General features: G+C 42.9%; 2 protein-coding genes across 12 annotated transcripts in view; one reads left to right on the top strand and one right to left on the bottom strand.

Annotated features, from left to right (window-relative positions):
• Positions 1-8,622, bottom strand: part of VPS53 (VPS53 subunit of GARP complex) — a 125,469-nt gene extending 116,847 nt beyond the window's left edge. Inside the window, exons 1-4 of one of the 2 annotated variants that reach the window (XM_082370609.1) lie at positions 8,374-8,493; positions 7,408-7,495; positions 6,323-6,403; positions 2,904-2,953 (exon numbers count right to left, since the gene is read on the bottom strand). In XM_082370609.1, the coding sequence (XP_082226735.1) occupies positions 2,904-2,953; positions 6,323-6,403; positions 7,408-7,437 (161 nt within the window). In that variant the 5' untranslated portion in view covers positions 7,438-7,495; positions 8,374-8,493. Of the gene's footprint in view, positions 1-2,903; positions 2,954-6,322; positions 6,404-7,407; positions 7,496-8,373 lie in introns of both variants that reach the window. The other variant, XM_082370608.1, reaches the window with a different exon arrangement.
• A 12-nt stretch (positions 8,623-8,634) lies between these two features.
• The window catches only part of TLCD3A (TLC domain containing 3A), a 24,967-nt gene continuing 9,866 nt past the window's right edge, over positions 8,635-23,735 (top strand). For 2 of the 10 annotated variants that reach the window (XR_014238168.1, XR_014238170.1), the window contains exon 1: positions 17,881-23,726. Coding sequence is in view for 7 of the 10 variants with exons in the window: in XM_082370810.1 (XP_082226936.1) it covers positions 23,605-23,726 (122 nt within the window). In the remaining 3 variants the exon portion in view is untranslated. Of the gene's footprint in view, positions 8,988-17,845; positions 23,727-23,735 lie in introns of those variants that run through there. The other 8 variants (XR_014238169.1, XM_082370810.1, XM_082370815.1 and 5 more) reach the window with 8 other exon arrangements.

The raw sequence follows: 23,735 nt of genomic DNA, 5'->3' as shown, positions 1-23,735 counted from the left end.
TTCCAGGTTGACCAAAAGAAAAAACGCTGGGATTCCCTGGTGGCACAGTGGTTAAGAATCTGCCTGCCAATGCAGGGGACATGGGTTTGATCCCTGGTCCGGGAAGATCCCACATGCTGCAGAGCAACTAAGCCCATGCACCACAACTACTGAGCCTGTGCTCTAGAGCCCGTGAGGCACAACTACTAAGCCCGCGCACCACAACTACTGAAGCCTGCACGCCTAGAGCCCATGCTCCGCAACAAGAGAAGCCACAGCAATGAGAAGCCCGTGCACCGCAACGAAGAGTAGCTCCCGCTCGCCGCAACTAGAGAAAGCCCATGCGCAGCAACGAAGACCCAACTCAGCCAAAACTAAATTAATTAATTAATTTAAAAAAAAGTTAGTAACGTATCCATCAATATTTGCAGATTGCAGCTACTTATTCAGAAGAAAAAACAAAGATGTTTGGATGATAGGAGGAAGAGTCAGGCCTTGGACCTCAGTGAGGGGGCAGCAACTAGCGTAGAAGCCAAGCCCAGCACAGACTGATGAGTCACCTTTGTTATTTTTTAAAAGGCTATTTTCACTTAATGTTCAGAGCCATTCAAAAGGACCAATGTAACTTTTAGTATTTGTCATGGGGTAAACCAGACGTGACAAAGTTGCTGAAACTTTATGGGAACAAGACAGAGAATTCAAAGTATCCCACACAAAATCCTTCCTCAGTAACATCCTAGGAAACTTAAGAGGGATGAGGAGCCAGGTGATATGTGAAAGCCATGCCTCACCACCTGGGCCCTGATCTGCAGGAGGCGGATCTGTGGCCCCCACTTCCTCTTTCTCCTGCAGCTGAACAGGGGCCATTTAATGGCACCTCAACCGGAGAAATTTATGTCAGTTTATGTCATTTATGTCATTTTTCATTTGAAGAACCGTTAAAGGTATGGTGGGAGAAAGCTGAAAATAACTGGCTTGCAAGTGATTTTTTTCTGTTGTTGTTTTGGGATTTTTTTGGCCGTGCCGCGCAGCATGTGGAATCTTAGTTCCCTGACCAAGGATCGGACCCGTGCCCCCTGCATTGGAAGCATGGAATCTTTTTTTTTTTTTTTAACATCTTTACTGGAGTATAATTGCTTTACAATGGTGTGTTAGTTTCTGCTGTATAACAAAGTGAATCAGCTATACATATACATATATCCCCATATCTCCTCCCTCTTGCATCTCCCTCCCACGCTCCCTATCCCAACCCTCTAGGTGGTCAAAAAGCACAGAGCTGATCTCCCTGTGCTATGCAGCTGCTTCTCACTAGCGATCTGTTTTACATTTGGTGGTATATATAAGTCCATGCCACTCTCTCACTTTGTCCCAGCTTATCCTTCCCCGTCCCCATGTCCTCAAGTCCATTCTCTACGTCTGCATCTTTATTCCTGTCCTGCCCCTAGATTCTTCAGAACCAGTTTTTTTTTTTAGATTCCATATATATGTGTTAGCATACAGTATTTGTTTTTCTCTTTCTGACTTACTTCACTCTGTATGACAGACCCTAGGTCCATCCACCTCACTACAAATAACTCAATTTCGTTTCTTTTTATGGCTGAGTAATATTCCATCGTATATATGTGCCACATCTTTTTTATCCATTCATCTGTCGATGGACACTTAGGTTGGGAAGCATGGAGTCTTAACCACTGGACAGCGAGGGAAGCCCCTCGCAAGTGATTTTTGGATCATGGGGGAATTTTCATTTTCTGTGCAAACCCTGTAAAACTTAGTGGTCTCTACTACAATTGTTACAGCTAAAGTCCACCAAAACGATCAACAGGCTTCTTTGTATTTATTTTTAGCTGCATTGGGTCTTCATTGCTGTGCGCAGGCTTTCTCTAGTTGCAGCGAGCAGGGGCTACTCTTCATTGTGGTGCATGGGCTTCTCATTGTGGTGGCTTCTCTCGTTGCAGAGCACAGGCTCTAGGCATGCAGGCTTCAGTAGTTGTGGCGCACGGGCTTCAGTAGTTGTTGCACACGGGCTCAGTAGTTGTGGCGCACGGACTTAGTTGCTCTGCAGCATGTGGGATCTTCCCGGACCAGGGCTTGAACCCATGTCCCCTGCATTGGCAGGCAGATTCTTAACCACTGCGCCAACAGGGAAGTCCCTTCTTTGTACTTTTTAAGGCACCCAACTGAACAAAACATTAATGGCAGAAGTCTTCACCTAAAAACCCAAAGGTTGTCAGGGGAAAAAAAATCATCTCCTGGATTCAAAATGAAGGCTTCTCCTCATCACAAGTTAAACAACAACAACAAAAACTATATTTAAAGTAATAATATCAACCATTACAATAATAATTACAACAAACAAACTTTGAGTATCTACCATGCGTCAAAACTGGAAATTCAGACATGGATAAACCAGAATAAGGCTATTTGGCAGAAAGGACATCTGATGACCACCCTAGACATCCTAGATTAATCACAATGTTTAGTCCTGGGACACCACCCGCGCCAACCAGCAGATCTGACCATATTGTTAGCTGATACATGGCCAAGGGAGACATATATAAGCCCAGCTTCATATCTAAGCCTTGGGGATACAAAAAAAAAAAGGGTAAATCTGCTAGAGAAATAAAGCCACTAAAATATAGCAGAAATGCTTTTGTCTCCTTTTATAATCAACTGTTTTGAATAGCCTGTTACAGATTCCTTCCTTTTTTTAAAATAAATAATTGAAGACTGATCAAAGAATCGAGTTGTTTGCCACAAGGCTCATATGGAAACCCAGAAAAATGAACTATTTTTAAAAAGATTACCATCTACAGCAAACTTGAGATTTTAGTGTTCTTACAGATAAGTGTGATCCAGAATGTGATTAACTAAATGAACAGCATACTTTCATTAATTATTAATAATCACACGGTGTTACTTACCTTATTTTCAGTCTAATTTTGTTCACGACTTCATCGATGTTTGCCAGAGACTACAATAAAGAAGGAAAAGTGCCAGCTATTATTTCACTTCCTGGAATTCCTCTTTCACAGAGAAATGATGAACTATAATGGCTATTTATGACGTCTCAAAGAAACTAATCATATGGTATGATACAATTTTTACTTAAAAAAAAAAAAGTATAGGGAATTCCCTGGCGGTCCAATGGTTAGGACTCTGTGCTTCCACAGCAGGGGCATGGGTTCAATCCCTGGTTGGGGAACTAAGATCCCGCAAGCCTTGCAGTGCAGCCGGGGTGGGAGGGCGGGGGAAGTATAGCAGTAGTTGGCAACAACTGCAAAATCCAGCCTGGAATCTATTTTTCATAAACAATGTTTATTGGAAAACAGCCATGTCCATTCGTTTACATATTATCGACAGCTGCCTTTGAGCTACAAAGACAGAGTTGAGTAGCTGCAACAGAGGCTAAATAATCCATAAAGCCTGAAATTACTATCTAGACCTTTACAGGAAATTTCCTGACCACTGGTACATAGGATCGTGACAAACTCGTACAACAAAACCCTCACAGCAACAAAAATGAATGAATGGGGCTTCCCTGGTGGCGCAGTGGTTGAGAATCTGCCTGCCAATGCAGGGGACACGGGTTTGAGCCCTGGTCTGGGAAGATCCTACATGCCGCAGAGCAATTGGGCCCGTGAGCCACAACTACTGAGCCTGCGCGTCTGGAGCCTGTGCTCCGCAACAAGAGAGGCCGCGATAGTGAGAGGCCCGCGCACCGCGATGAAGAGTGGCCCCCGCTTGCCACAACTAGAGAAAGCCCTCGCACGGAAATGAAGACCCAACACAGCCAAAAATAAATAAATAAATTAATTAATTTAAAAAAAAAGAATGAATGATTACAACAGACAACAACATGGATGAATCTTACTAACATGACGTTGCGTGCGCACACACACACAAACACACAAACCAGACACAAGAGCATATACTGTATGATTCCATTTACAGTATTTCAAAAGTGAAACTATTCTCCTGCATTAGAAGTCAGGATAGTGGTTAACTCTGGCGGAGGTAGTGACTGGGAGGGGCAAGAAGGGGCTATTTTATAAATGTTTTATTTCTTGGTCTGGGTGGTGGTTACCTGGCTTTATTCATTTGGTGAAAATTCATCAAGTTGTACATTTAGGATCTGTATACTCCTCCACATTATGTTAAACGTCAATAAATAAATACCTCTATTTTTTTCTAAGTGTCTAGGTCCATTAGAAAAAAGCCTGGAAGGATAAACACTAGTACTTAGAGTCTATATTAGTAGCTGTAACCTATGAAATCAGTAGCAGTAGTTGTAATATATGAAGAAGAGGGATTTTAAGTTTTTCTTCTTTTTGCCTATGAGTATCTTCTAATTGCTCTATATTGACAATGCACTGCAATTGCAATTATAATAAAGTTATTTCTATTTTTAAGACAATGACACTAAAAACAATGGACTAGTATCAATTTAGTGAGCTGAAAACATGAGGAAAGGGTGCCCCCTAATGGAATAGAGGTGGTACAATTTTATAGCACCATTTTAACTGAAGTTTTCAAAATATAATTTTATAAGCCCTCTTTCCCTCTCTCCCGATAGATATTTTACCTCAGAAGGAACTGGGGGTGATGCAGGAATTGTGCTTTAAATTGCTACCGGCAACCTGTGCTGGCAGGAAGAGGCAGGAGCCTGCCAGGCACAGGTCTGATACGAGAACCAGGTCACACATAAAACAGGATGAAATCTTGCCATTTACGACAAGGTGGATGGACCTTGAGGGTATCAAGTGAAATAAATCAGACGGAGAAGCACAAGTACTGTATGATTTCACTCATATGTGAAATATAAAAAATAAACAAACAAAAAAGCAAAATAAATGAACAAGGGCTTCCCGGGTGGTGCAGTGGTTAAGAATCCACCTGCCAATGCAGGGGACATGGGTTCGAGCCCTGGTCCGGGAAGATCCCACATGCTGCGGAGCAACTAAGCCCCTGTGCCACAACTACAATGCAACTACTGCAATGTCCATGAGGTATATAGATGGATTTTGCCCAAGATTTAGCAATAGCTGACAGAAATTATAAATCATGCCCTTACTACTACCTTTTACTTTCTATTACCTTTTAATTCCCCTTTGGGGAAATAAAGGTACCCCTGTGTCATAAATTTCCTGAATTACCTAAGAAACTTCACTATACATCACCATGGATGTGGGGACATAATTAGACAAGACATATAACTGAATCTGTGGAACAACAAATGTCTTTTGCTACCTTCAGTAGTTTAAAAACAAAAACCCACAAAAACTTATCAGGAAGAAGGGAGAACCTGGTGGTTCCCTATATATATAATTTTCAAATCTAACAATTTGTTGTGGTGAGTTAGCTGTCTTGATAGGCTGGGGTGAATTAAATCTCTTCGTGGCTAAAACTGCTCTCTTTATACCACTGTTTCCAAATTTCTATCTCCAGCTAATTCCTAGAATTTGTCTTTCACAGAAAATGATGAGCTCTTAGGAATTCCCTGGCGGTCCAGTGGTTAGGACTTGGCACTTTCACTGCCAAGGGCCCCGGTTCAATCCCTGGCCAGGGACTAAGATCCTACAAGCTGTACATGGTGCAGCCAAAAAAGAAAAAGATGAGTTCTAAAGGCTATCTGTGAAATCTCAGAAAAGACAATCACACAGTATGATACCATTTTTTCCAAATTTATTTTAAAAATCAGCATGTCCATCAGAAAAAGTTTAGAAGGATATATGCCAAAATATTAACAGTTATGGCAATGATGGGCTCCAGACTCAAATATCCAACTATGTATTTCTGCCTGGATGGCCCAAATATGTTCAAAACTGAGCTCACCTTTACCCCCTACTTCTACCCTACTTACCACTAAAACTGGCTCTTCCTCCTTACTCCCAGTACAGGATAAATGGGCCAACACCCACCCATAGTCTGCTGGGCTAGAAATCAAAGTTCTGAAATTTACAGAGTAGCTTTCTAACTCCAGGCTTATCCTGCCTACCTCATTCCCATTTTTCCCCTATTACATTCGAAAAATCCTTTCCACTTCCCAATTTACTACAGAAAATTGAGGGTGGGGGGGCAACAGGACAGACGCTTTCAACCTAAGGGTACGATTTCTAATAATATGCTCACTATACAGAGAATTCCACACTAACACAACAACAGTATTTGGTATTAGCTAACCCTCCCCCTCCCAAAAAAAGCTGGTTACAATGCAGTCTAACTTGAATTTAACTCTCACTTGCTTATCAAGGTCTCTTAGATTATGTAGTATAACACGTAATACATCATTAATATTCAGGATGAGCCAGAAGCCACTGCAAGAAGGAAACTCTATACTTACTTGCTCTGTTGGGAACAGGGTGTTGATATACTCCACAGCATTGAAATCTGCTCGATCTAAAGGATCCTGGCTTGGAAATACCTACATAAAGATAGAGAATTAAAAATCACGTATCTTTCTGCCTTGCTTTATGTATTATTTCTTTCCTCCCTATTGGTTGGTAAGTTTTTTGAAAGCAAAGACCATAGCTTTTTTCATTTTACGAGGCTTAACAACAACAGACGCACAATAAAATATCTGGTAAAGTAAATCTGTAATTTTCACCAACATCTGTAATTTTAACATCTTGGTAAAACTAAAAGAATGTGCAATAGTTAAAAGTTGCAGATATCCACGAAATCCCAAGGACAAGGTAAAATAAGTGGGCATTGTACACTATCAGATCAAGCCAGTGGATGACATGGTTGTATTAAGGGAATCTTGATAACAGACTTATTATACACCATGTCTCAGTGATGTCTCAGCAGTAGAATTCACTATGCATCAAAGCGATTATTATGCTCAGACAGCATCAGGAAGTGGAGAGCTGGCATTTAGGAACTGTCCATCTCTTTTACAGAAGAAAGCAAGCTGCCTTCTGAGAAATATAGCTAACTCCCTTCAAATGTTGCAATTTGAAGAACATGTAACAAGGTGGGTTATAAAAGCAGTTAAGTGATCCACTGGGTACTAGATTTCACCAGCTCAAGGCAGTTATTCTGGAAAGCAAATTCTTTTTTGAGGTCTGCTTATTGGAGAAACCTATGCTAGAATTCAACCTTACTATATAAAAAATAGGAAAAACTGTGCTCTTCTAAAACCCTTGTCAAACAATAACTGACTGCATTATTTGTTTCTTCTATTGGAGCCCACTAGGTCCAAAGGGAATGAAACGTATGTCTCTGGGAATTCCCTGGCAGTCCAGTGGTTAGGACTCGTGCTCTCACTGCGGGCGGCCCAGGTTCAATCCCTGGTAGGGGAACTAAGATCCCACAAGCCCTGAGGCAAGGCCAAACAAACAAACAAAAACAAACAAAAAAAGAAACGTATGTCTCTTTCTGGCAGACGGAGGTGGGTGGGAAGCAGTGTGACTTGAACACCAAAACCTTTGCCCAGTGGCCTGGCATCCTCAGCATCTGCCAAATGTGCTGTGAATGAGTAATCCAACCACTCCAAGGAAACACATCTAAAAATCTATAAATGGGACAATACAAACAAATAACTTAGTACACTGGCAGACCCATAGTAAGTATTAATGGTCAATAAATATTAACTATCAGTGATAGGAGTAATAATGTTTTACTTCAAAAAACTTCCCAGTGGTCATTAAGTATGGCACACCCCTCCTTTTCCTAAATCCCCTACACCAACTTCTTTAAGGGAGATTTTTCTCCCTTTATCAGGAGCGTTACCCTGTACAAGGGTCTGAATTGCTAGTTCTAATATCATCACTCTTAAAAACTCCATACACTTGAAAAGAGAATTTAGTCAACTGAAGAGTCCCTGCAGGGAAGAGAAGCCACCTGGGAATATTCTTCAACCTAACCCAAACTAATCAACAGCAGGAATTCTCAACTAAGTATGGTAAAGGGTTTTTTGGGTTTTTTTTTTTAACCTTTGCCCCTCTGCTTTGCGACATGCTTCAAAAATAGAGGTTACCTCTTCCCCTCAATTCCGAGTCACTCACAAGGGGCTAGATGGAGAATCCGGAACACTGCGACACCAGCCCGATAAATGAATGAACAGCCCCGCAACCCCAAAAACCTGAGGTTGCTACCCATGAGGTCCCTTCTTCTAGGTGCATCCTTTCAGGAGACAGAGCTCCTTTGCCCAAACCCACCAGGATGCCCCACCCTCCAAAGACAATCAAGGCCTAGAAAAGATTCTCTCCCTCCTCTAGATTCAGAAACCCCTTCCCACCACCACTTCCCACCAAAACCTTTCCTTGCCCTTCTGCGCCTAGTTCCCACGTCTCCCACGAAGACCGCTTCCTCGGCGTCCCACCCCAGGTCCCACCCCCAGAGCTGCCCCAGCCTCCGCAGTCTCCTCCTGTCGAGGGGCGGAACGCTCACCTGCTCGATGGCGAGTTGCACGTCGGGCGTGAGCTGGAGCACGGCTTCCAGCTCCTCCACGAACTCCAGTTCCTCCTCCTCCATCATCCTGCCGCCCAGCTCCCTCCCGGCGCCCACCCCGACCCCGAGCCGCACGTCCTGCAGCCACCCACGCCCCAGAACAGCAACCCTCCAGCGGCAGCGCTCCAGCTAGCCTGGGCTCTGTCAGCCAGTAGGGCACTTCCGGGAAGCCAGGCACTTCCGGGATCCGGGGCACTCTGGGATAGCGGAGGACTGACCTCTGGTTCCCCCGGAGGAGGCGTTCCTGTCACCTTCCGGAGTCTCCCCGGGCAGCCCTGTAGTCCGGCGGCCCCCACCTGCCCTCACCCCTCCTTAAGATGGTGGGGACCCGCTTCACCTCGCCGAAGGCGCCCTCCCCACTTGGACCCTGGCGCTGGGGAGGGCCCGGCCGCTCCGGCAGGACCCCCCAGTGAGGGTGCGCCCCAGCAGCGTCGCGATCGAATGACAGCAACTCTCACGGGCCGCGAGGCCGGCGATCCTTCTGCTCCCAGGGGCCCCTTGCTCAGTGGCAGTAGGTGTCCCCCCAGCCATCGGGGGAGAAATGACCCCAGCTGGTAAGTGGCGATGTTGCCAAGGACAATTGGTAGGATGGGAATTTGTCCACTAGACAAGAGTTAAATTCCCCGTGTGCCAAGCTTCTAGGCAGCGTTTTCTGGGGGCGTCCGCACCCAGGGGCCCCTTGCTCAGTGGCAGTAGCGGGGGCGGGGAAAAAGAGCCAGATTAGGCAGTGACCCGCCCTGGGGAAATGTTGACTTTCTGAGACTCTGAGTAGCTGGAGTCGAAGTCACGGTCCACGAATGATGAGCTGTGTGATCTTGAACAAATTACTACATCGGCCCTGCTTACCCTGCAAGGATGTGGCGAGAGATAAAAATTAAAAGCGCTATGCAAGTTTAAGCTAGTAATACAGGTAATATGAGTGTGTCTAGCCCTTATGCACCACAAAGGAAAGAGCCAGGTCACCCTGTGGAACCACTTTTCCTCCAGACACGATGAGATAATTGCAGACAAGGGAAGAGTTGTTTTATCAGTTAAACATGGTAAAACTCCATGATGAAGCGTCCCTGGCCCCAATGAGCTTTTTTTTTTTTTTTTTTTTTTATCAAAATTGTGGTAAAAAAAAGATGGGAGCAATATAATTTCTAACAGTAAAGGAAGGCTTAAAAATATAAATCGGTTACATAATAGAATATTATTGACTCAAAATCATGGTTTTTGAAAATTATTTAATGACATGGGAAAATATGCATAATATATTTCAGAAAGCAAAAATATACAGCATGGTCCCAGTTTACATGTGTGTGTATTTTGTGCCTATAAAAATCATACCTCGCACAGAAACGAAGACCCAACACACCCATAAATAATAAATAAATAAATTTTAAAAAAAAATCATAGCAAGAAATACTACTTTTCTACAGGTGATGGAATGCATTCTTTGCACATTTTCCCAAAATGTCTATGAGCCTGTAGCATTTTTATAATCAGAAATATAAATGCCTTTTTTTTTTAAAGGAAATGATAATTATATCCATCTTTCTTGGATGTTTTTCATTTTTTATATACAGTAAGAAATAATTTATATACAGTAGAATCCACCCATGTCGTTTAGAATGCCGTGAGTTTTAATAAATGCATATAGTCATGTAACCACTATCACAATCAAATCCTAGGACAGTTCCATCATCCCCCCAAATTCTCTCATGCCCCACCTCATCCCCTGGCAACCACTGACCAGATTTCTGTCCCTATAGTTTGACTTTTCCAGAATGTCATATAAATGGGATCATACAATATGTCACCTCTTGAGTCTGGCTTCTTTCACTCAACGTAATACATTTGTATATCATCCATGTCGTTGCATGTATCAGTAGTTTATTTCTTCTTGCTGAGTGGTAAGCCACTATATGGATATACCACAGTTTGTTTATCCATTCCCTGGCTGAAGGACATTTGGGTTGTTTCTAGTTTGGGGCAATTATGAATAAAACTGCTATAAACGTTCATAGGCAGGTTTTTGTGTGAACATAAGTTTTCATTTCACTTGGGTAAATACGTAGAAGTGGGATTGTTGGGTTGTATAGTAAGTCTGTGTTTATAAGAAACTGGTCAACTGTTTTCCAAAGTGGGCTGTTATCATTTTCGCATTCCTGCCAGCGATGGATGAGCGTTCTGGTTGCTCACAGCGCTTATGTTTAATGATGATAATAATAGCTCACATTTCCTAGCCCTTACTATATGCCAGGCACCATGCTAAGTATACATTGTCTCAATCTACATGGCAGTTCTGAGGTTGGTAGTTATTATCTGCTATTCACTGATGAGGAAATTGGGATGTAGTTAAAAACTAACAAAAACCGTTCCCAAGGTTCCATGTCATCAGGCCTGTCATCAGCCCTAGTCCCCTCATTTTTGTTTTCTCTGCTTCCAAGTGGCCCACAATGTCGTGGAGAGTCATGATACCAGGGTGACCATCTCCAATACAAAGTCATGCTGTCCCATTGCCACTGATTGTCCTTTTACAAGTCCCTTGTCAACTCTCATTGCATTCGCCCTGCAACCCAAACCTTTCCCTATGCTGAAGCTCCCAACTCCATTATCCCCCTTCTCCCTATTTCCAGATAAGATAATAATAATGAATATAAGTTTGAGTTTAAGAGAGTTACATGGTACAAAAGTCTAGGAAGATGAAAGAGCAGAGAGATAGGTGGACATCAGGTGAAGAAAACTGCATTAAGTAGTAACAGGCTAGACTGTTTATGATAAGCAAAAGAGAGAAATATCTTTAATAGAAGGAGGAAGCCTGGAAAGACAGATTATACACTCTTAAGATAAATAAAATACGGAAGTGTACAGATATGAGAAATTTGGGTATGAAAATAGGAGCATGTGGTATTCTCACAAATGAGCTGGGCTTTTTATAAACAAAACAATTTCCTGTTATGGAATAGGGTACAACTGATGATGAAGTCATCATAGAAGACATATTTTCTACCTTGAAATGTCACCAAATGAGGAATAAATTCAGTTTCTAATACTTAAAAAAAAAAAATCTTGGAGACCTTGTCCTTTAATCCTTTAATCGGTAATGGGAAAAAGATGGAGAAGTAAAGGAGAAAGTACTACAGCAGTCTGTAGGGGAGTGTTAGGGTGCATCTCTGAGGATAGCATCAGTATAAAATGGAAAAATAACAGTAACCTTCCAAGGGAGGAATTTTCATAATGTTTCTCTTTGTGCCAAAAAAATTGTAAGCCTATACAGGTAGGCTGGAAATACTAAGTAATTTTAAAACAGACTTTGTTAATGAGATCCAGTGAGATCTCTAAATTTCATGCGCCTCTGTCAATTTACTGCTTTTTTCTAATTCTGTTAAAAGGAGTCTCCAATATCCTATTATATTTGCAACTGGTTTCATTATTTTTGAAGTAGCTGTACTGTAATAAATTGAGTAGACATTGTGCAGAGGATGTTATTTTCTAAGATCGAAACAGTGTCTTTATTACATTAAGAGGGATCTCCATAACGATCCCAGCTATTCCTTCTCCTGAATAGCTGGGCTTTTTATGAAACTTCTCATAAAAAAAAAAAATCACAGAATGTCTGAATTACGTGATCTTTACCCACTAAATGCCAGTAGCATAACCCCTTCCCCCAACATTGTGATAACCAAAAATACCCCCTACAAATTTCCACAATGCCTCCTTATGACCCTCAAGCACAACCACACTTAGATCCTGTTGTCACTATGGGTGGCAAAAGCTCCCAAGCCAACTTATAGTAGAAGCATATAGTTTAATTTCTATATTAAATCTTGTTCAAAATGTCTTTTGGGCGCTTCTTTATGGACTGTTTTAAGTGCATGACTTTTCATGATGACAGTTTCTTTTGTTGTCCTTCATTCCGGAATTTTCTGCACATCCTGGACACCGGCGTCTGTTCTTGACTGACATTCCGATAGTTCTGAATGTTCCCATATCCTAGACACCCAGTTTTGTTTTGATTGGTACTCCGGTTCTCCGTGCATGCCCCCTGATTAAATCTAAAGAGATTATAATCTCCAGCTAGCTTCAGCAGCTCCCCTGTTCCCATCAGTGGTAGCTCAGGCAATCAGTCACGCCTATATGCTTTTATTTTATTTATTTGTTTGTTTTATTTTTATTTTTGGCTGCGTTGGGTCTTCGTTGCTGCGCGTGGGCTTTTCTCTGGTCGCGGCGAGCGGGAGCTACTCTTTGTTGCGGTGTGCAGGCTTCTCACTGCAGTGGCTTCTCTTGTTGCGGAGCACAGGCTCTAGGCTTGTGGGCTTCAGTAGTTGTGGCTCGTGGGCTCTAGAGCGCAGCCTCAGTAGTTGTGGAGCATGGGCTCAGTTGCTCCACGGCATGTGGGATCTTCCCGGACCAGGGCTTGAACCCGTGTCCCCTGCGTTGGCAGGCAGATTCTTAACCACTGCGCCACCAGGGAAGTCCCTCATACATGTTATTTCTTAGTCTTCTCCATAGTTCTTGATGTAGCTGGGACAGTAGGGTGAGAAGCCAAGGTCAGGCGGCTAAGTGCTGGCCTGCTAAGATGACACCGAAGTCTGTTATGTTCAAGTGTTTTTGCTCTTAATGCCTCTCTAACCTACCCGAGCCAGGTCCTGGTACACCATTACGTATAAAAATCAAAGCCATTACTTTCCAACAGCTTATGTGACACTTTCACACTTTAAAAAATGATGACTCCTCAAAAGTATGTTAAATGAATGTCATTTCTTTTTTTTGTTTTTGGCCATGCTGCACAGCTTGCAGGATCTTAGTTCCACGACCAGGGATTGAGCCCGGGCCCTTGGCAGTGAGAGTGCAGAGTCCTAACCACTGGACCACCAGGGAAGTCCCTGAATGTCATATTTTTTTAAATATTACCTTTTCATGTAATTTTCAAGGCAGTGTGCTTTATCATATTTCTAACTATAGTTTTCAAAACCCTCATACACTTGTACAACACAGGAAAATGTAAAAGTCATTCTTAATTCACCTCACCCCACAGACACAAAACCAACACACGCCCATACACACTTCTCTCCCCACACTGTTAGTCTGGTGTTCCCCTTCCAAACCTTCCTTTGCGTGATTATGTAGCAATATACGTACAAGCACATTTATAGTTTTTTTTTTAACTGTAAGTTACATCTCACTGTACTTATTGTTGTGATTTATTCTTTCCCCTTTAAATTTCCAGTATGTTCTGGAGATCTTTCTCTGTATTTTGGTCTCTCTCTCCTTTTAGAGGCTATGTAGCATTCCATAGTTTGATCATACCATAAAATATCTTATGTCAGACGGTCTCCCACTTGACTTACGATAGTTCAATTTACAATTTTTCAACTTTATGATAATGCGAAAGCAATACGCATTCAGTAGAAACCATGCTTCAGATTTCGAATTTTGATCTTTTCCCGGGCTAGCGGTGTGCTGGGTGAATATACTCTCTTGTGATGCTGGGCAGGGGCAGCGAGCTGCAGCCCCCTGTCAGCGGGGCAACTGAGGGTCAACAACTGGTACTCTTACCCATTCTGCTTTTCACTTTCAGTACAGTACTCAATAAATTGCATGAGATGTTCACCACTTTATTATAAAATAAGCTTTGTGTTAGATGATTTTGCCCACATGTAGGCTAATGTATGTGTTCTGAGCACTTTTAATTAAGATGGGCTAGGCTCAGCTATGTTGTTCAGTAGGTTGGGTGTATTAAATGCATTTTCAACTTATATTTTCAACTTACCATGAGTTTATCAGGACATAACACCACCATAAGCTGAGGCAGATCTGCATTCCACTATTGGATATTTAGATCATTCCTAATTTTTCTTTGCTATTACAAACAATGCTGAATCCTTGCAATACATATTTATACTTCTATCAGCACTGAAAAGTGTCTATAACCCTCATATCTTTATGTACACTGGATATTATCAGTCTTGTAAATATTTACTTGCACATATTCTCTAATTCACAGAAGCTTTATTATTTATTTATTTATTTGGCTGCGCCGGGTCTTAGTTGCGGCACGCGGGATCGTTGTTGCTGCGTGTGGGATCTTTAGTTGCGGCACGTGAACTCTTAGTTGCGGCATGTGGGATCTAGTTCCCTGACGAGGGATAAAACCCAGCCCCCTGCACTGGGAGTGCAGAGTCTTAGCCACTGGACCACCAGGAAAGTCCCACATAAGCTTTAGAAAGAGCTTATGGAGTCCATTAAAAACACGCTGGGATTTTGACTGGAATTGTATTGAATTTAGAGATCAATTTGGGGAAAGTTGACATGTTTACAATATTGAATTTTTAGGCCATGCTCTCCATTTATTTATGTTTTTATGTCTTTCAGTAAAGGTTTGTGGCTTTCTTCATATAGGTCTTGCATATTTCTTGTTAGGTCTAAAACTAGTGATTTTATAAATTACAAAAAAATTGTAAATGGTCCTCTTTTTCTATTACCATTTCTTATTGTTATTTGTTGGCTTATAGAAAAGCCATTTACTTTTGTGTGTCAATTTTGTATCCAGCCACCTTACCTCAACTGTTTTATTCTATATTTCAGTTGATTTTCTTATTTTTTCTTGATAAATTACCATATTGTTTGAAAAATAGTGATAGTTGTTTCTCTCCCTTTTCAATATTAAAATCTTTTTTGAAGTCTAATGTGTGTGCTGCTATATCGGCCAGGACCACAATAGTAGATGTTAAACAGCAGCAGATTGAGTGGACATGGTATTTACTATCTAAACAGGAGAAGAAAACATATAAGGACAAACCGATCAAGCCACTGCATATAAGGACAAACCGATGCAAGCCACTTACTGCATAAGGAAACAATGGATTTATAACACATAAAAGAAGGAAAGAGGCAGACTCTTGACTACCAAGTGCTCCCTGCCCTTCATCTTACACTAATATTATTTAAAACCTTCCAAATCCTTCTAAGACCTCTGCTAGGCAGCTCCATCATGTTACCTGGCAACGTGGGAGTTTGCTCTGTCTGCAGAGCAAATGTATTTCAGCCTGGCTCTTACCTCAACAGTTCATTCAGTCTTTAGACTGACCATTCATAGTTCATGAGGTCAGTCACAGACAAGTGTGACACTCAGGTGCCACATAAGCATGCGCTAGGATGCTTGTGGCTGAGGTTCTTTTTTTTTTTTAACATCTTTATTGGAGTATAATTGCTTTACAATGGTGTGTTAGTCTCTGCTTTATAACAAAGTGAATCAGCTATACATATACATATATCCCCATATCTCTTCCCTCTTGCATCTCCCTCCCTCCCACCCTCCCTATCCCACCCCTCTAGGTGGTCGTAAAGCACGGAGCTGATCTCCCTGTGCTATGTGGCTGCTTCCCACTAGCTAGCTATTTTACATTTGGTAGTGTATATATGTCCATTCCACTCTCTCACTTTGTCCCAGCTTACCCTTCCCCCTCCCCGTATCCTCAAGTCCATTCTCTAGTAGGTCTGCATCTTTATTCCCATCTTGCCCCTAGGTTCTTCATGACCATTTTTTTTTTTTTTTAGATTCCATATATATGTGTTAGCATACGGTATTTGTTTTTCTCTTTCTGACTTACTTCACTCTGTATGACAGTCTGTAGGTTGATCCACCTCACTACAAATAACTCAGTTTTGTTCCTTTTTATGGCTGAGTAATATTTCATTGCAGCTGTATTTACAATAGCCAGGACATGGAAGCAACCTAAGTGTCCATCAACAGATGAATGGATAAAGAAGATGTGGCACATATATACAATGGGGCTGAGGTTCTTGTTGGTATATATAATGAAGATTCCTTCCCAAAGTATACTTTTAAGTCTCTGTAACTAATCACCTCTCTCTGCATTGTTCTTTTTTTTTTTTAATGAAGTACAGTTAACTTACAATGTGTTAATTTCTTTTTTTTTTTAATTTCTGCCTTACAACAGTGATTCAGTTATACATATATATACATTATTTTTTATATTTTGTTCCATTATGGTTCATCCAGGATATTGAATATAGTTCCTTGTGCTATACAGTAGGACCTTGTTATCCATTCTATATAAAATAGTTTGCCTCTGCTAATCCCAGACTCCCAATCCATCCCTCCCCTAGTCCCCCTCCTCCCTGGCAACCACAAGTCTGTTCTATGTCTGTGAGTCTCTTTTGTAGATAAGTTCATTTGTGTCATATTTTTATTTTATTTATTTATTTTTAGTTTATTTATTTATTTATTTTTGGCTGTGTTGGGTCTTGGTTGCTGCATGTGGGCTTTCTCTAGTCGTGGCGAGTGGGGGCTACTCTTTGTTGCAGTGTGCAGGCTTCTCATTGTGGTGGCTTCTCTTGTTGCAGAGCACGGGCTCTAGGTATGTGGACTTCAGCAGTTGTGGCACATGGGCTCAGTAGTTACGGCTCGTGGGCTCTAGAGCATAGGCTCAGTAGTTGTGGCACATGGGCTTAGTTGCTCTGCAGCATATGGGATCTTCCTGGACCAGGGCTCAAACCTGTGTCCCCTGCATTGGCAGGCAGTTTCTTAACCACTGCACCACCAGGGAAGTCCTGTGTCATATTTTAGATTCCACATATAAGTGATGTTGTGTGGTATTTTCCTTTCTGTTTCTGACTTCACTTAGTATGATAATCTGTACATCCATTCATGTTGCTGCAAATGGCATTATTTCATTCTTTTTTATGACTGAGTAGTATTCCACTGTATATACGTACCACATCTTCCTTATCCATTCATCTGTCGATGAACATTTAGGTTGTTTCCGTGCCTTGGCTATTGTGAATAGTGCTGCTGTGAACATAGGGGTGCATGTATCTTTTTGAATGCTAGTTTTCTGCATTGTTCTTAGTTTCCAGCATTTAAGTTTTCACCTACAATCTTGCTGAGCTGTAATTAACTCTTGGCGTTGAGATTGACTGTGCATGGCACAAGACACTACAGACTTAGCTTCACAGGAATGCTTTTCCTTCATTCATTTCTTAAGTACCAAGCGCCTACGTAACTGTAGTTTACTACATAGGTTAATAGAGCTCAGCCTATAAAAAGAAAAAACTAGATACTTAAATAGGAGCTTGGGTTGCTATAGATATTATGATGCCACTTTAAAAACAGAAACTGAGAGTGCTAGTAAGGATGAGAATCTTAATATTTTTAAGGATAAAGTTACCAGAAAGGATGAAGGCATTGTCTATGTTTGTGTGCCAAGGTGTGTCTACGAACAAACCTGCTCTCACCCCAAGAATTCCTTTCAAAACCAGTGAAAACACACTTTGAAAGATAATCTACAATAATTCAAATATCAAATCACTTCTGACTTATTAAAAAATGAGGTTTGTGAAAATCTTAACATTGAAAATGCTTATGATAAGTGAAATATTAATATTCAAAATTAATTTAAAGGGAGTTCCCTGGTGGTGCAGTGGTTAAGAATCCACCTGCCAATGCAGGGGACACGGGTTCAAGCCCTGGTCCGGGAAGATCCCACATGCCGCAGAGCAACTAAGCCCATGCGCCACAGCTACTGAGCCTGCGCTCTAGAGCCTGCAAGCCACGACTACTGAGCCCACGTGCCACAACTACTGAAGCCCACACGCCTAGAGCCCGTGCTCCACAACAAGAGAAGCCACCGCAATGAGAAGTCTGCTCACCACAACAAAGAGTAGTCCCCGCTCACCGCAACTAGAAAAAGCCCAGGAGCAGTGACAAAGACCTAACACAGCCAAAAGTAAATAAATAAATAAATTTTAAAAATTAATTTAAAGCATGATCTCAATGAAATATATAATAAATGCATATAAAGAAGACTGGGAAGAATTCTACTAAAATGTTAATAATCTGAGAGTAATATCTCTCAGTGGTGGCATTATTTGATTATTATTTTCCATATTGCACAGGTTTTACTTTTTAAAGTATTACTTTTATGACCAAAAAACTAAAAAAAAAGAAAGAAAGAAATCATATGAGTTAAGTAAAGTAAGCAAAATCAACCTTTTATGCAATTACTTATGAGACATGAAGACACTGAAAATTGTTGACCTGATGATTTAGGAAGGCAGATGAATTTGTTCACAGCAATTTGCTCGTTCTAACTCATTTCAAAGATAATTTCCTTAATGGATCAACGTCCTTGAATACTTTTTAAGCTTGTAGGACTCACTCTTTTAGTTAGGTGTAGCCATCTGCAAACAAGCAAATTTTTGCATTTATAGCAAAGGAAATGCGTTTGTGAAAGGACTTTGAAAAAACATAGAGCAATACACAAAGGCAAGCACTATGTAATCAGCTCTTTGTGTAAATTATGGTTTTTATTGACAGGGATCATTATCACTGTGTACAAAAGCAAAAACTTTCCTGTGGTGTGCAGCTGTGGCCACTGTTTGCAGAAGCCACGTGCTTGGGTGTGACTGTGCTTCTCGGACTCACAGTTTGCTATTGCAAATAGTCCAGGATAAAACTGAGGAAGCTGCAGTCTGGAAGCTGGCTAAGGCAGGCCTAGGGCATCTTCAACCCAATAGATGTTTATTGAGAAGCTTACCAGCAAGTAACTGTGCTGTGGGGATACCAAGAGAAAGAACAATAATCCCTGGCCTCTGCCCTGCATATAGTTTTTTGTTGTTTTTTTTTTTGTCTGCGCCAAGTGTCATGTGGGATCTTAGTTCCTGGTCCAGGGATCGAACCTGTGCCCCCTACAGTGGAAGCGTGGAGTCTTAACCACTGGACCGCCAGGGAAGTCCCTGCCCTGCATATAGTTTACATGTATTTTTGAAAAGATTTCACCTAATTCTCACAGCCACCCTGTGAGTTAGGTAGAGGAACCCCCATTTACAGGGAAGGGTAGGTAGTTTTCTCCATGTCACACAGCTTCTGAGTAGCAGAGCCAAAACGGGCACTCAGGTCCTCTACTCCTAACCCTGGAGCTGAATGCCATGGCTGCCTCCTGGATAGATAGGCCCCACCTGCCCATCAGGAGCATTCAGTCTGGAGGGGAAACACAAATGCAGGTATCAGCGAAAGGTGCTGATCAGGTGTTGTTACTGAGTGCAAAGTACAAGAGAAAAAAAAAGGAAGGCAGCTAACTTCCTCCTGGCCACACTCTGAGTCCTGAGAGCAAGCTGCCTCCTTGAAATGCTGTCTGGCTTTTGCTGATGGTAGCCCGAAAGGAGTGATGTTCCATTAACGGCCATCACTTTCCTTCTCTTTGTCTGCCTCATTTCATCTTTCTCTACGTCTTACAGCCCTTTTCCTCTTGTTCACTTGTTGTGAATTCCAGTCTCTGGATCCGTATCTCTATGCCTATTTTCCTGTGTTGAAGGCTGTATCTTGGCCTTTTTATTCCCTGTATCTATCTCAGTCTCTTCCGGTGGATCTTCTTTCTGTGCTGTATCTTTCTCTCCATGTCTCTTCCCATCACTTCATTTCTCCTTTTCTCCTTGTTCCTGCTCTGTTTCTGCTTCACCTGTCCCTAATGCAGAAAGGAAGTGAGGTTCTAAACAAAATAATTTTCATTTCAGAAGTGTTTCATTTTCTCTGTTATGACTTTTAAAGTAGATGAGTGGATGGAGACCTCCAAGTTCTCTTTTGGTTCAGATGCTCGATGTGAAGATGTTTCATGTGTGAATCTCAACCTTTTTTCCGATAGATGCAAGGTAGCAGCCCACACATCACATATCTTAATGATATTCACTTGAGTATTCTCAAAGCATTCTACAAGTAAATATGGAATTTTCAATTTAAGGTTGGAGAAACCAGGGAGCAGATGTGGGGAGAGTCGTGTATCTTATCCCCTAATGGTATCCAGATTGGGATCTAAAGGAATGGAAGAGATGGGGACCAAAAAACAGGATCATATACCTCAGTGGCAGAAGAAACCACCTAGAAATCCCACCACAGCCCTTCCAAACTGGGAGCTTTATTAATTCCCATTCAAGGGGTGTAACTCTGATTTGGTAAATAAGTCTTAACATCCAGTAACCCAAGCTCACGCCTGAAACCCACAAAGGAAGCATAATCAAAACCTCCTTAAATCCCAACCCTACAGCATGAAGTAGTTGAAATCACCCTGGAACATGAATCAGCAGTCCAGGGTCCTAATTTGAGACTTGCCACTTCGTAGGGTGGCAATTCAGTTTACCATTTGCATCCAAGTTTCCTTATCTATAAAATGAAAACAATATGTTCACCTACCTCACTGGGTTATTTTAAGAACCAAGTGAGATAATATATGTAAAGTGCTTTGAAAAATTATAAAGTTATATATAAATATAAAATGGTGTTAATAGCAGCATCAGAGCCCATAAACTCCACTCCACACATTTATATTTGTGGGTAAACAATTAGGAACAGTGGTTATTAATCAGAAACCACATTGTGAAAAAGAATTATGTACTCTCTCCTTGCTTATCAAGTTTGAAGGCAGAATAGTCATTAAGCACATTGACCTTGAAGGCAGAAAATACTGAATTCAAATCCCAACTCTGCTACCAGCAGTGTGACCTTAGCAATATTTTAGTTGCTTTGGGTCTCATTTTGCAGACACACACTCACTCACACAGAGTGAGGACAACAGATTTTTCGTGAGGAACCAATGAGATAACTCATGCAAAATGTTGGATCCAGTACCTGGCACATAGTAAGTACTCAATAAACATTAGCTTTAAAAAGTATCAAACATTTCTTGAGCGCTTGCAATGTGCCAGGTATAACTTAGGAAACAGAACAAAAAGATTCTGGGGTTTTTTTTGTTGTTTTTTGGGGGGGTTTTGGCCACACCAAACGGCATGCAGGATCTTAGTTCCCCAACCAGGGATCGAACCCGGGCCTGGCAGTGAGAGCGCCTAGTCCTAACTACTGGACCGCCAGGGGATTCCCGACATGGTCCTGTTTCAAGGAAAGCGCATACAAATAAAAACCAACGTGCTCACTACTCAAATGCAAAGGCAGTTTAGAAAATGAACTTATAAACCTGCCTGGAGAGACAGGTAAATTGAAACCTTCTTTCAGGAGGAAACATTTGACTCAAGACTTCTGAAGGGTGAGTAGAAGTTTGTGTAAAAAAAAAGCTTGATGCTTTTTGACTTTATCGTTTGCCCACTTGAAAAGCCAGGGCTCACTTTATGCTTGTTGCCCTTCTGGTGATTCAACCTAAACATTTTGGTGACTTCATGAGCATGGTGTTGGAAACTGATTTTACTGGTTATTTTCTATGCATGAAACATCTGTTGTTTTGTTTTCATTTCACAGACTCCTTAAGAGCTGTACAAACGACTTCTTGCATAGGGAGTAGATTGATTCCCATCACTGAAAAGTACTGGCATCCTTGATGCACGTTGCTGATCCCTTTAAGAAGAGAAGGCAGGGAGGACTTGTGACCACTTGTCCCTCTCTGGAAAAGCTGGAGCTGGAGGTGACTGGGATAAAGGGGTAGGGAGTAGAAATTGCAATGCAGAAGGATTTGTTGTTCTGGAGAGAATGGAAGATAGCTGTCCTTTACCCTCATGCAAATGTGAATGTACAGAAAGCTTTTTATTTGCCAGATATCTTGCTACCAAATTTAAGTATCTTTCTTATTTCACCAAGGGTGTTACCGGTGAATTTGGGAGTTAGAGATGTTGCCCTAAGTGGAAGAAATATCAGACTTTTCTTTGGGTTTTCTGCTTCCATAATGTTGCTTCCTAAATCCCTCACCTTAACTACATATACGAAGACGTTAAAAGCTGTGTTTACATCGGCTTCTACACCAGCAACTGCCACGTTAGAGAAATTTAATTGACATTTAAAGAAATAATCTGTTACCTTATAAAAGTCGTAGAATCTTAAGAATTTTGAGCTGGAAGAACCTAAGAGAACTTGTAATTCAGCTTCTTCATTTCACAAATGAGGAAACTGGCCCAGGGAGGCTGAGCCCAGCTGCTCCAAAGTACTCTTATGGGGCTTTGGTTAGCATTTTGCATGATGGTGATTTGAAGAGATGCACAGTACCTTTCAATTGCTGTAGACATAAATGAATTGTCTTTTCCCCCCACATTTGTAAGCTGAGGAAGATACAGACCAAAGTAAAACTCTGGCAAGTCCCAAGAGAAGAGAAGCCAGTAATACTGAAGTTACTGTGTTGGTGCCATGTGACTGGTGCTGAGTGAAAATGATTCGATTCCGCCCACCCAAGTTCAGGGCATTTGGCCCGAGAACTTTGAAGTAAGGACGACGCTGTCAACAACAACAACGAAACAATCACCAAGATGGGACAGCATCTTGACCCAAAGCCTAGAGACAGTACTGCAGTACCACGGAAAGTCTGCAGCCGTGAGATTCCACCTCGATGTGTGGCTGGAGAGAGGAACTGCTGGATCGATGCTCCTCTGGAGAAATTTCGGCGGTTGGCAGGACGTGGAAAAGCCATCTCTGGCCGGCAGAAAGACCATTTCCTTAAGCCTCCCACTTGGAAGCGAGAGTGCTTCATAGATAAGTCAGGCGGGCAGACGGCCTCAAGTCCACCCGCCCTCTCCTTCCTTCGCCGGGAGAGACGCCCACCGCCCTGTTTGCGCCGGGCCACGCCCCTGCCCCGCGGGCTCACCCCACCCTACTAGTCGGGGGTCTAGACCCGCAGCCTTTTCCTACCTGGCCCCCTCAGGGCCTCGCCCACCCGCCCGCCTCGCCCGGTGGGCAGGTGCGGGGCAGTTCGTCAGCCAGGCGGGTCCCCGAGGGAGGGGGAGGCGTCCGCGGTGACGGAACAGAAGCCCCGAGAGCCTCGGCGCTTCCTCCACGGCCTCGGCCCGGCGGCGGCCACTCACGCGCCGCTGGTCGGAGGCGCAGCGTCCGCTCACTCGCGGCCCGGCGGGCAGCAACTCCCGCTGCCGCCTACTCGCCGGCCGGGAAACCAGGAGAAGCCTCGGGGCCCAGGGGCGGTGGCGGCGAGACCCCGCCCCGCCCGGCCGGCCCGCTCCTATCGCGGTCCGCGGCCTGGTCACGCGGGGAGTGGCGCCGCGGGCTCGGGACTAGCGCCCGGCGGCTGCCGGAGTCGCGGCGGGCCGGGGCCGGGGCCTGGGCGGGGGGCGGAGGGTAGAAATAGGGGCGGGCGGGCCGCGTCAGTCCCGGAGCCGCGCGCGCGGAGCCGACCGAGCCACGCCGAGGGCGCCAAGCTAGGCGGCCGAGCCCGAGCACCCATGCTGCTGCCGCTGGCCTGGGGCTCGCTCTTCTTCCCGGGGCTCTTCGTGCTCTGCACCTGGGGGCTGCGGCGCGCGCGGCCCGCCTGGACCCACAACGACTGCGTGCTGATCAGCACCAGGTACGGGGC

This window comes from Balaenoptera borealis (genome assembly GCF_965194805.1).
Source record: "Balaenoptera borealis genome assembly, chromosome: 20".
NCBI classification, from domain to species: domain Eukaryota; kingdom Metazoa; phylum Chordata; class Mammalia; order Artiodactyla; family Balaenopteridae; genus Balaenoptera; species Balaenoptera borealis.
The sequence above is the reverse complement of the archived record's forward strand: the minus strand, read 5'-3'. Positions and strand labels throughout refer to the sequence as shown.